This window comes from Cyanistes caeruleus, unplaced genomic scaffold, assembly GCF_971803275.1.
Source record: "Cyanistes caeruleus unplaced genomic scaffold, bCyaCae1.hap1.1 HAP1_SCAFFOLD_65, whole genome shotgun sequence".
Taxonomy (NCBI): Eukaryota; Metazoa; Chordata; class Aves; order Passeriformes; family Paridae; genus Cyanistes; species Cyanistes caeruleus.
The window spans coordinates 1,916,026-1,929,119 of NW_028255884.1; the positions used below are offsets into that span (position 1 = coordinate 1,916,026).

A 13,094-nucleotide genomic window follows, 5' to 3' on the forward strand; every position below is an offset into this window, starting at 1 on the left:
TCCCCAGTGATCTCACAGTACACCCTGTGATGTCACACAGCCACCTGGGATGTCACATCCCACTCGCTGATGGCACACAACCTGCTCTGGGATGTCAAACCACCATTCTGTGATGTCACAGCCCCCCTCAGATGACAGAAAACCACCTTGTGATGTTACATTTTCTCCAGTGATGTCACACAGCAACATATGATGTCATAGCTCACTCTGTGATGTCACAGTCGGCACTGTGATGTCATACAACCTGTCCTGAGATGTCACATGGCTCTTCTGTGATGTCACTGCCCACTCCTGGATTTCATATCACAACCATGTGGTGTCACAGTCTGCTCTGTGATATCACAACCCTCTCTGTGATGTTGTACATCTAACCTCTGGTGTCACAGCCCTCTCTGTGATGTCACAACCCACTAAGTGATATCACCCAGACCATGCCGTGATGTCATGCAGCTACACTGCGGTGTCACCCCCTGCTTTCTGATGTCACACAGTCCCCTCTGTGATACCGTAGCTGCACAGTGACCTCACACAACAAACTCTGGGATGTCACAGCCCCATCTGTGACCACACACAACCCACTCGGAGCTGTCACACAGCCCCTTTCTGACATCACAGCTGCTCTGGGGCTCCAGGACACAGCCACAGAGGTGTTGCTGGGACACAGCCCCCTCTGGCACATCCCACAGCCCCTGCCAGTGCTGAGCCCCTGGCAGCTCTGTCTGGGCCTGCTCTCTGTGTCCCTGAGCTGCCCTGGCAGGGCCCCAGCCCTGCTGGGCTGTGCTCAGGAGCTGCTCCTGGCCAGAGCTGTCTCTCTGCAGCGCTGCCCTTGCCAGGAGCTGCCTCTGGGCCAGGAGCCCGGCCCAGCTCAGCAGCACAGACACAGCACCAGCACTTTCATCACCCTCTCGGGCCTTTGGGGCTCTTGGCATCACACTCAGTCCCTCAGAGTGTGCTCCAGAAACTCCTCAAGAGCTCCAAGTCAGATGGAAACACTGAAGTTTCTTGTAGTTGAAATGAGAGACACGAGTGAGAAAGCGTCCCCAGGTTCCAGGTAGAGCAGAAGACTGGAGGCCCTGATGGCAGCTGGGGACAAGCAAGGGAAAGGTGTCTGTGGTGCTGAGCAAAGCTGGATGTGTTTCAGGAATGGCAAGGGCCAAGGGCTGAGCCCCAGCCCCTGGCAAGGCAGATGCTGTCCCTCCCTCATTGCTCAGGGCTCTTCCCGGGCCACTGGCATGTGGGGATGTGCAATGCCAAGGGCAGCACCATGGGGCGGCCCCTGCCAGGCTGCTGAGCAGGGACAAGGAGGCAATGAGGCCCCAGGGCTGCCAGGGTCACTTGTCCCCTGCTGGCCTCAGGCCCAGGGCCAGCAGCCATGGCCAAAGGGCTGCACAAGTTGCTTCAGGCAGGGCTCTGCAGCTGCTGCCCATCCCTGTGCCCTCTCCAGCCCTGGCTGCCCTGTGGTGTCCATGCCCTGTGCCTCTGTCCCTGCAGGCTGTCGTCATTCCCCAGCTGCCCCACATCGCTGGCCCTTTCCTTTGCTGACTACTCTGTGTATGTCAGAAGGATTCACCATCTCTGAAACCACTATTTAAATACTCTCATGGCTCTCCTCCACTGTCCTCAGTCTCCATCCCATGGAGCACAGAACTCCTTTGTCCCTATAGAATGGTCATGTGCCTGAGGCCTCAAAACCCCACCTTGGGAGATCTCTGAGATTTCTGCAAGGTGTTTCCGAATTAAAACCATCTTCTCATAGTGCAAGAACATCACCAGAGGACAGGGCCAACCCGACCTCTCTGCCTCAGCAGCTTCTTTCAGGGAACAATCACTGGATATATGAAATTTGGGCGGCCAAATTAAAAATGGTCCTTGGACAAGAAAGCTGGTGCTTTTCCACAGGAAGGAAGGAACAGAGCCCCACTATTTCAGGGGAAGATGTGTCGGGACCACCAGAGGCCAAGGCCAGCCAGAGTTTACAGTTTTTTTCTGGGAGATAGCCTCGGATACACAGGAAATGTTTTAGGGAGAGTACCAGTTTTGGCAATGGACATCAGAAAAGATGGATGATATTCCCTTGTTAATCCTGTGGGACAAGTTGCATTATGGTTCAATTCCACCTGTCCAATCTTTACCTATAACACTTTGACAAATTCTGGGGGCTGGGATTGGATCCTGCCACTCCCAGTCTCCTCTCTTAGAAGGAATTTAAAAGCCTAGGCATTCCTGGAGGGGTTTGAGGATCCCTGGTGGCTGTTGGGTGTCATTTCTCCACCTCATGACCCAGCAGGGGTTTCTCCAATAAAGAAATAAAGCTTTTGCCTGAAGCTCCCACTCTGCCCATGACAGGAAGCCCTGGGAGTGTCTGTGACATCCCGGCTCTTTGGTAGCCTGGGGACTCCTGGGATGTCACCGTGGAGCTCCCAGGAGTGCCTGTGACAGAGCGGTGCCTTTGCAGCCCAGGGTCCCCTGGGATGTCACCATGGAATTGCTGGGACAGCGTCTGACCACACGTCTCTTCAGCATCCCCAGAAACCCTGGGGAAGTCTCTGTTGAGCCTCTGTCTCTGCCTGTGACATTCTGGCTCCTGAACAGCCTAGAGACTCTTGGAATGTCCCCATGGCACCCCTCTGAGGGCCTGTAACAAATCTGACCCTTGATAGGCAACCATCCCTACCCCCATGTAGCGATGGTCTGTTTCCATGGCAGCCATCACAGGCCCTGTTGCTATGGTCAGTCCCTTGGCAGCTCCATGGAGACCCCATGCCAGGGGTGGTTGCCATGGACACCAGCTCAGACCTGGAGCCAGAGTCCATTGCCATGGCAACCATTTGCAGTCCCATTCCCAGGCTCATGGGATCCCAGAGCCACAGAATTGGCTGAGTTGGGAGGGAGCCATGGGGATCCTCCAGTCCAACTGCTGGCCCTGCACAGGACACCCCAACAATCCCAGCCTGGGCCTGGCAGCGCTGGCCAAACGCTGCTGGAGCTCAGCCAGCCCTGGAGCTGGGAGCCTTCCCTGGGGAGCCTGTTCAGTGCCCCAGCAGCCTCGCGGGAAAAACCTTTTCCTCACATCCAGCCTAAACCTGCCCGCCTCAGCTCCAGCCGCTCCCTCCACTCCTGTCCCTGGGCACCAGAGGGAAGAGGTTCCCGCAGCCCCCAGCCAGGGACCCGCTCCCAAGGCTGCTGCCATGGCAACCAGGCCTGGCACCAGCTGGGATGCTCGGTTTCCACAGGCTGGGCTTCAGGAATGGCATTCCCCAATTTCCTGCTCCCGCTGAAACCGCGCTGCCGCTCGCTTCCCTCCCACCTGCCATGGAAAGCACAAAAGGCAAAGATCCCAGGCTGGGATAAGAACAATTTATTGAGAACAGCAACGAGATAAGGCACAAACAGGAACAGAAATAATTTTGATAACAGAAGGGATAAGACAAACTATTTACAGGGAAAACTAAAACACCACCGACTGTTTCTTCCTGGACACGTATTTCCTCCTGCCAAGAAAGGACACCCTTCTACTCCGGTGAGAGAGAGGGAGTCTTTTCCTGCCCCTGGCAATGACCTGAGATGGGATTGAATATAATGACAGGGCCATGATGAGACTCTTGCATTCCTTGATCCCACATCATGACATTGCCATGGGCAGGAAGAGGTACAGGTGTCTTCCCAGCATGGATCACAGGGAACATGGATCACCAGGTCACTTCCAAAGTTGGTCCTCCAAGCAGGGATGAGGCTGGAGCTGTGGAGAAAGCTCTTTCTGCACCTCGGGGCAATCACAGGGTTTCCCTTACTGGTGCCTCCACTGGTGTTTGGTCAAGTGAGAGCTCTGCCTGAAGCTCTTCCCACACTGGGGACACTCATAAGGCCTCTCCCCAGTGTGGATGCGCCGGTGCGTGACAAGGGTGGAGTTGTGCTTGAAGCCCTTCCTGCAGTCGGGGCAACAGAAGGGCCTCTCATCTGTGTGAATCCGCTGGTGCACGAGGAGACTGGAGCTGGTCCAAAACCTCTTCCCACACTCAGGACACTCATAGGGCCTCTCCCCAGTGTGGATCATCTGGTGGATGGTCAGCTGAGACCTCTGGCTGAAGGTCATCCTACACTCCCCACACTCATAGGGCTGTTCCCTGGTGTGGATCCTCTGGTGGATGGTCAGCTGGGACCTCTGGCTGAAGCTCTTCCCACATTCCACACACTCATAGGGCCTCTCCCCAGTGTGGATGCGCCGGTGGGTGATGAGGGTGCAGTTGTGCTTGAAGCCCTCCCCACAGTCAGGGCAGCGGAAGGGCCTCTCATCCGTGTGAATCCGCTGGTGCCTGAGGAGATGGGAGCTGGTCTGAAACCTCTTCCCACACTGGGGACACTCGTAGGGCCTCTCTCCTGTGTGGATGCGCTGGTGGATGATGAGGTGGGAGCTGCAGCTGAAGCCCTTCCCACATTCCTCACACTCGTAGGGCCATTCCCCAGTGTGGATCATCTGGTGGCAGATCAGGCTGTTGCTCTTGCTGAAGCTCTTCCCACACTCCAAGCACTTGTAGCGCTTCTCCCCATCCTGAAGCTGCTCATGGACCACCAGCTCAGAGCCCTGGCTGGATCTCTGGCCGCCTTCCCGGCACAGGGTGGGTCTTTCCTCCTCAGAGCACCCTGGGATGGGTTTGGAGCCCCTCCTCCTGCGGGATCTCTGGGGATTTTCCTCCCTGTTGGATTCCTGCACTGTGGAGCTGCTCACAATGGCCTCTTCCATGAGGTTCTGCCGTGGGGATTTGTCCTCCCTGGTCTCCATCCTCAGCTCCTTGTCTGGGGGAGGAAGGACAAGGAGAGGATGGGATTTGCCTCCGTGCCAGAGGGAAGGGGAAGGAGATCCCCCCAGTGCGTCCCTGGCAGGACGGCGTCGGCAGCGGGGTTGTCCTGCAGCCGGGGGCCAGGCTGGGCTGGGAGATGGAAACACCAAGATTCAGCCCTGAAAATGCCTCCCAGGAATTCCCCATCTCTGGTCTTTCCCCTTGGTGTTCAGAGGTTCCCCCCGTCCCAGCTGCTGGGGGTTACGCTTGTATTGGGGGTCCCCTGTCTACTCAATCCCTGCCTTCCCCAGGCTGCTGGGAGTGCCAGGAATCTGAAAAGCTCCCCCCATTTCCATCTCCCCACTTAGGGATGCTGGGACCCTCAGGGTCCCCCCAAGGGGCATTTTCCACTCAGCTTTGCAGTCATTAAGTCGCAAATATCCCCTCCCAAAAAACCCAACCCAGGGACCCCCCAGGACATCTGGGCTGAGCTCCCCCTCCCTGGTCACCTGTGGCATGGGGGGTGATGATCCCACAGCTGGGGGACTGTAAATTCAGGGAGTTCTTGACCTCTTGGTTCCTTCTCCTTTCCCTGATCCTTCTTTGTCCCTCCTCTTCCTGTTGAAGTTCATTTAAACAATTATGGTATGTCCCAGGGGAAGAACTCACCCTTGGTTTTATATAAGGTTAGTCCCTACCTACCCTCCCTTTTCTTTTCCCTATCCCATTGGCTGTAACCCCCCTGTATCCCCTGGCCACCCCCTCCCCCAAGTTTAAGAGACAGCACCCGAGGAATCTCAGCCTCTTTCTTGCCCCGGGCGATGCACATACAATGAACCCAGGACCACGTCTCTAAAGTCTGACCTTTCTTTGTCTAAAATACCTTAGGTCCATGTTGGATATATTTTGAGACCCCTTCCCGCCCGTGTTCTGTGAAGGGCGGACAAATCCCCATGGGGGACAAGAATGAAGGGGTTTGTGGAGTATTTCCAACATCTTCCTTCCTCTCGTCCCCTTCCATCCCTTCTTCTCCTCCATAATGCCAGGTCCTTCTCCTGCTTCCATCCCTTCTCACTCTCCTTCTTCCTCCCTCCTCCCCCAGGAGCAGTGACACCCTCGGTGCCCCGTTCCCAAACCCCTCACAGCCCACGGCAGGAGCGGGGATGGAGCCGGGACAGGTCGGGATGGGCAGCGCGGGGCTCTCCGCTGCTCCCACCCGCTGGGGACGGGGGGAACCCGGCCCGGGGAAAAGGAGAGGGAAACTGGGAAAATTGGGGGCTGCAGATCCAACCTGGGGCTGGCTGGGGACCCTGGCTGGGGACTGCCAGCCCTTGGGGCTCCTCTGGGGAGATGTGGGAGGGGGGAACACAGAGAGGGCTGGGGGATCCCAGGAGTGGCAGCACTGGCAGGGACTGGTTTGGACTGGGATCATCCTGCGATCACACTGGCAATGACTGGAACTGTATTGGATGTGTACTGACATCATACTGGGATCATACTGGGAGCAGCTGGGCCCATGCTGGGGGGGACTGGGATCCCACTGAGGGTGACTGGAATCATACTGGGATTGACTGGGAGTGGCTGGGAACAACTGGGATCATGCTGAGAGCAACTGGGAGGAGCTGGGAATGACTGGGAGAATGCTGGGGCTGACTGGGATATACTGGGAGAGACAGGGAGTCCCAGGGATCACACTGGAGGCTACTGGGGTCACACTGGCACTGACAGGGAGCAACTGGGGGCTACTGGCCTCATACTGGGAGTGACTGGGATCAGACTGGGAGTGACTGGGATCAGACTGGGAGTGACTGGGATTAGATTGTGACTGGGATTAGACTGGGAGTGTGAAGGAAACTGGAAAATTGGGGAAAAAATGGAAAAAAACCCAGGATAAATTCAAGGAAAATGGAAGGGAAAATTCAGGGAAAAACCAGAAAAGTATCAGGGTGAAATCCAAAAACATCAGGGGAAAATCAGGAAAAAATTGGGAAAAATTTGGGAAAAATGAGAAAATTTGAAAAAATTGGGGAAAACCAGGAAAAATTTGGGGGGAAAAAAAGAGAAAACTCAAGGAAAAAATGGGGAAAAATTGGGGAAAAAAGTCAGGAAAAGAAAGTGGAAAAAAATTTGGGAAAAATCAGAAAAAATGGGGGAAAAATCAGGAAAAACCAGGGAAAATTGGAAAGAATATTGGGGAAATCAGGAAAAAAACTGGGAAAGAACTTGGAAAAACTGGGGAAGATCCATAAAAGAAAGAGGAATAAAATCTGGAAAGAAATAGGAAAAATCACAGGAAAAATCAGGTAAAAACTAGGAAAATTTGAGAAGAAATTGGGAAAAAGCTAGAAACGAATTGGAAAAGGAAAAGAGAAGAATCAGAAAAAAGTGGGAAATACATGAAAAAAATTGTGAAAAATTGTGAGAAATCAGGGAAAATATCAGGAAAAGAAAGCCGAAAAGACCCTGGGAAAAATCAGGAAAAAATTAGGAAAAATATTGGAAAAATGAAGGAAAAACCAAAAATATTTGAGAAAAAAAATTGCAAAAAAATCTGGAAAATAATTGGGAAAAAATCAGAGAAAATTGTGGAAAAAAAGGAAAATCACGGGAAAATCAGGGAAATGAAATGGAAAAGGATAAAAATATCTGGAAAAATCAGAAAAAAAAAATGAAAAAAAATCAGGAAAGAATTGAGGAAAACCAGAAAAATTAGGGAAAGGATAAGGGAAAAATCTGGAAAAAAATGGGAAAAAAAGGAAAAAGCACAAAAATCAAGGAAAAGTTTGAGAAAAAAAATGGGAAAAAATTGGAAAAAAAAAATCAGGAAAATAAAAAAAATTCATTGAAAATATTATGAAAAAAAATAAGGGAAAATCAGGAAAAATATTGAGAAAAAATTGGGTAAAATCAAGAAAAGAGGGAAGAAACCTGGAAAAAATTAGGAAAAATCAGTAAAAAAATTAGGAAATACAGGGAAAAATCAGGGACAAATTGTGAAAAAAATCGGGGAACGATGAGGAATAAATTGCGAAAAGAAGAGGGAAAAGTCAGGAAAAAACGGGGAAAAATCAAGAAAAAAATTTAGGAAAAGAATTGGGAAAAAACAGGGAAAAACCAGAAAAAGAAAGAGGAAGAAGACTGGGAAAAAACTGGGGAAAATCAAGGAAACAAATCAAGGACAAAATCAGGAAAAGAAAGTGAGGGAAAAAACTTTGGAAAAATGGGAAAAAAATTGGGAAAAAACCAAGAAATATCAAGGAAACAAACAGGAAAAAATCAGGAAAAATTAGGAAAAAAAAGGGGAAATATTGGGACAAATCAGAGGGAAAAATCAGGAAAAAAATTTTAAAAATACTCGAGAAAAATTGTTTGAAAAATGAGGAAAAAAATCAGGAAAAGAAAAAGGGAATAAAACCTGAAAAAAATCAGGGAAAAAAATAAAAAAAAAAAAAAGAAAAAGAAAAAAATTGCAGGAAAATCAGGAAAAGAAAATGGGTAAAACAGGGGAAAAAATCGTGAAAAAAATGGGAAAAACCAGAAAAATTACAGAAAAATTGGAGAAAAAGTTGGGAAAAAGACAGAAAACTTTGAGAAAAGAAGAGGAAAAAATCAGGAAAAAATGGGGAAAAAAATGGGAAAAATTCAGGGGAAAATGAGGGAAAAATCAGGAAAAAATAAGAAAAAAAACAAAGAGAGAAAAAAATTGGGGAAAATCAGGAAAAGAACAGGATGAAATCCCCCTATCCCATTTTTCCATGGAATTTTGGGAATTGCGTGCCTGGGAGGTTGTAGAAGAATTTCCAGATCTGGGAATCCAGGGAGAGGGGAAAGGTGGAATTTCAGATGAGCTGGTCAAAATTTTTGGGAAGGTTGATAGCCTGGTCCTATTCCAGCTTCCAGAATGTTCAGATGAATCCCACGCCTCCTTCCAGCTGGAAAGCATGGAAAAATCACGGGAAAGCTGTGATTCAAATTCATGGAGTTTTGCCCCCAAAGCACCCTTTTTTCCCACCAAAATTTCTATTTATCCCCCAAATTTCAATTTTTGAGATAATTAAATGGCGAAGATAATGGGAAATGGGGAAAAATAAGATAGAAATTGAGGAAGAATGGGGAAAAGTTGGGGAAAACTAGAAAAATATGGGGGAAAAGTGAGAAAAATGGGAGGAAAAATGGAGCAAAATAGAGGAAAATAGGGAAAAATGGGGAAAAAATAGGGAAAAAATGGGATAAAAATAGGAAAAATTTGAGGAAAATGAGATGGAAATGGAGGAAAAATTGGGAAAAATGGGAGAAAGAAAGGGAAGAAAATTAGGATAAAATTGTGGAAAAATGAGATAAAACCAGGATAAAAATGGGGGGGGGGGGCATAAGGAAAACTGGGATAAAAATGGGAATAAAAATGGTAAAGACGAGGCAAAAATGGGGGAAAAATGGTAGAAATTGGGGAAAATAGGAGTAAACATGGGGAAAAAACTGGGAGAAAATGGAGCAAAAATAGGGTAAAATGGGGAAATAATAGATTAAAAATGGAAAAAAAAATGGGAAAAATAGGAAAACATGGGGAACGATTTGAGTAAAAATGGAGGAAAAATAGGAAAAAAATCAGAAAAACTGGGAAAAAATGAGGACAAATGAGATAAAAAAAGGGAAATTGAGGGAAAAAGGAAAAAATAGGGGGAAAATTGGGGGAAAATAAAAAATAGGATAAAAATTGGGAAAATTGTTATGAAAATGGGATAAAATTAGAAAAAATAGAGTAAAAATGGGATAAAAATGTGGAAAATGGGATAAAATGGAGACAAATTGTACTCTAATAGGGAATGACTGGGAGTGATTTGGCTTATCGTGGGGATCACAGGAAACTGGAGCCACACAGGGTGAGCAACTGGGCAATGCTGGGAGCAGCCACTGCCGGCACCGGGAGCCCCGAACCCCTTTCCCGGCCATGCCGGACCCGCATCCCCCCGGCCCCTTTGCCGGGGCTCTGCCGCCACCGCCACCGGGACCCCCCAAAAACACCTCCCGGGGACCCCCGGGGTGCCCCCGAGGGGCATCTGCGGCTCGGCTCTGGAGCCCTGCCATCCCCAAACATCCCCCCCAAAAACCCCAAAGCCAGGGAGCCCCGGGGGATTTGGGGCGAGCTCCCCCTCCCCGGGCACCTGCGGGATGGGGGGCGATGGTCCCGAAGGAGCTGCAGATGCAGAGAGCGGGGAGCGCAGGTGGAGCCTCCTCTGCCTGCTCCAGCTCTTCCTCCTCCTGCTCCAGCTCTCCCTCCTCCTCTGTCCCTCCTCTTCCTCCCCCTCTGTCCCTCCTCTGTCCCTGGGCGTGGTTCGGAGCCCTCGGGTGAGCGGGGCCGGGCCGGGACACGATGGGAAAGGGCTGGGTCCCCCCCAAACCGAGCTGGGGGCAGCGGAGCTTTGGGGGAACAATGGGAACGGGGCGGGACAGGGGAACAGGGGGAGGTGGGAGCACTGAGGGTCCCCCAGTTCACCCCAGGAGCCCCAAGCCCCGTCCCAGCCCCCCCAGTTCCCCCCGCAGCCCCGGCTGAGGGGGGCTCAGCCCAGGAGCCGCCGTCGTTCGGGGCTCCCCCGAGTGCAGGAACGGGAGAGTTCCCGGCTCGGGGAGGCCCCAGCACAGGAGGGGATCTTGTCCCTCTTCCAGGGCCCTTCAGGGTCTTCAGGCCCCTCTCAAGAGGAGTTTTTCTCTTTTTCAGGTTTTTTGGGGGGGATCCCACCACTACAGGGGTGTTTTTTCCTCCCCATTTTAGGGTGTTTGTGCAGCCGCAGCCCCACAAGCCCCTTTTGAGGGGGGATCATGACGGCTTTAAGTGACATTTTTAGGGGTGCCCCCACCCCAAGCCCCTGTAGGGGATGTTTTGTCCCCCAGGGTGAATTTTGGGGGCTCTCTCTACCATGGCCGCTTTAAGGGCCCCCGGTGTTGTCGGGTCCCACTGTAACTCCTCTTAAAAGGGCAACACCGCTCCCGTTGGTTCCGGCAGTGGAGCCCGGGAGGGGTTGGGGGTCCCGGGAGGGGTTGGGGGTACCTGGGTGATGCCGATGAAGGTGATGGGGTCCCCATGCTGGGTATAAACCTTTGTGAGGGGTTCCTGGGGATTTTCAGAAGTTCTGGGTGGTTTTGGGGCCATTGTGGTTTTTGGGGGGTTCCCAAGGGGGTTTACAGAGGTCCTGATGGGGGAATTTGGGCGATCCCGGGAGTGGAATTTGGGATCTCAAGGTTGTTTTGGGGAACCTGCTGGTGATGGAGATGGGGACCCCATGCCAGGTATGAACCTTCTCAATGTCTGCATGGGGTTTTGCGGTTTTGGGGAGTTTTTGGAGCATCCAGGGCTGTGTTTGGGATCAGGGGAGGTTGGGGTGTCCCGGGGGGCTTTGGGGGTTCTCGGCAGGTTTGGGGGTACCTGGGCAATGCGGGTGGCAGTGCTGGGGACCCCGTGCCGGGTTTGAACCTTCTCACTGCGCACGGGCAGCGTCAGCGTGTTCAGGGAGATCCTGGGGGGCCCGGGGGGTCACCCCAAATCCCAGGGACCCCAAATGCTGAGGGACCCCCCGAACTGCCCTCACCGCTGGATCTGCTGCAGGCAGGGGGGCACCAGCACTCGGCCCCCACCCTCCACCATCACAGGGGGGCTGTGGAAGAAATCTGGGGGTGCAGGGACAGGTCGGGTGGGACCCCCAAAGTCCTGGGGGAGGGGACACAGGGGGACTCACAGGAATTCCCGGTGTGGGGGGATGAGGGGGGACCCAGGAAGAGTTGGGGGGGCTGGGTGGGTCATGGGGGGACCCCCAGGAGTTTTGTTGGGGGGGTGGGGATGGCAAGGAACAGGGAGATTGCCAGGATGGAGTTGGGGGTGAACTGGATTGGAGCTCCCATGGCAGTGGGATGGGAAGATCTGCCCATGGAATTCCATGGGAATGGCATGGCCGTGACATCCATCTGGGGAATTCCCATGGGAATGGGACAGCAGTGGGAACCATCCGTGGAGATCCCATGGGAATGGGATGTCTGAGATCCATCCATGGAATTTCCATGGGAATTCCCAGGTTCCCAAATTTTGTCCTCCCCGATCCCACATTCCCATTCCCATATTCCCATGGGAATTCTGCCCTCCCCACCTTTACACTGCAGCGCCTCCCGCCCATATCTGACATATTTCCGGAGACATTCCCTGCAGCTGTGAGCCAGGGAATTTGTTAATCCCTCAGCCTGGATCTCAGGGATCCCCGTGGCGGTGCCACAGTTGCCATCACAGCCCCACAGATCCTCCAGCTCCGGCTCCCCCCGCTCAGCCCCGCTCTGGCTGTGCCGCTGCTGCAGCATCTGCAGCTCCCCGCTGGCCCCGTGCCGGTGCCGCTCCTTGTGCCGGCTCTGGCTATCCCAATATCCCAGCCCTGGCTATCCCAATATCCCAGCTCTGGCTATCCCAATATCCCAGCTCTGGCTATCCCAATATCCCAGCCCTGGCTATCCCAATATCCCAGCCCTGGCTATCCCAATATCCCAGCTCTGGCTATCCCAATATCCCAGCCCTGGCTATCCCAATATCCCAGCCCTGGCTATCCCAATATCCCAGCCCTGGCTATCCCAATATCCCAGCTCTGGCTATCCCAATATCCCAGCCCTGGCTATCCCAGTATCCCAGCCCTGGCTATCCCAAGATCCCAGCCCTGGCTATCCCAAGATCCCAGCCCTGGCTATCCCAATATCCCAGCTCTGGCTATCCCAATATCCCAGCCCTGGCTATCCCAATATCCCAGCCCTGGCTATCCCAAGATCCCGGCTCGGCTCCGCCCGGCCCCGCTCGCTGCGGCGGCGCTGGAAGGGGATCCCAGCCAGGGACCCCATGGACATGGACTGCGGGAAGCCCGGGCCAGGCTCCAACAGCGCCGCGTGCAGGGAACGCAGGGAGAGGAGAACTGGGGGGACATTTGGAGATTTGGGATCGGGGGGGTCACGGCTGAAGGAAAGGGGGGACGGGGAGAGCCGGGAAGGGCATTTGGGGATGCCAGGAGTGACAAGAGGGGAGGCTAGGGCTGGCTAGATGTGGCATGGCTGGAGTTCAGGGCGTTCCTGTACCCAGGAAAGGGAGCTCCAAGGGTCCCCGCTATCCCCATTGCCAGGACAGGGCAGGGAAAGCCGGGATGGCTGGGAATAGGGGTCCCGGGTGTCCTGAGTGCTGAGGAAAGGAGGGGCTGGCTGCTGGGAGAGGCAGGAATAGGGGTCCGGGGGGTAAATGGGTCAAGGAGAAGGGGGCTCTGAGGGCTGCGGGAGGCGGGATGGCCGGGAAAGGGGTGC

The 13,094-nt window shown here is 52.8% G+C and overlaps 2 protein-coding genes across 2 annotated transcripts in view; one reads left to right on the forward strand and one right to left on the reverse strand.

The window, feature by feature from the left end:
* LOC147647145 (uncharacterized) overlaps window positions 1–13,094 on the forward strand; it is a 446,158-nt gene that overhangs the window by 217,585 nt on the left and 215,479 nt on the right. The gene's annotated exons all lie outside the window — the stretch shown is intronic.
* The window catches only part of LOC147647150 (uncharacterized), a 264,237-nt gene that overhangs the window by 143,497 nt on the left and 107,646 nt on the right, over window positions 1–13,094 (reverse strand). Inside the window, 1 exon segment of the mRNA XM_086872415.1 lies at window positions 3,831–4,496. Within this exon segment, the coding sequence (XP_086728541.1) occupies window positions 3,831–4,496 (666 nt within the window).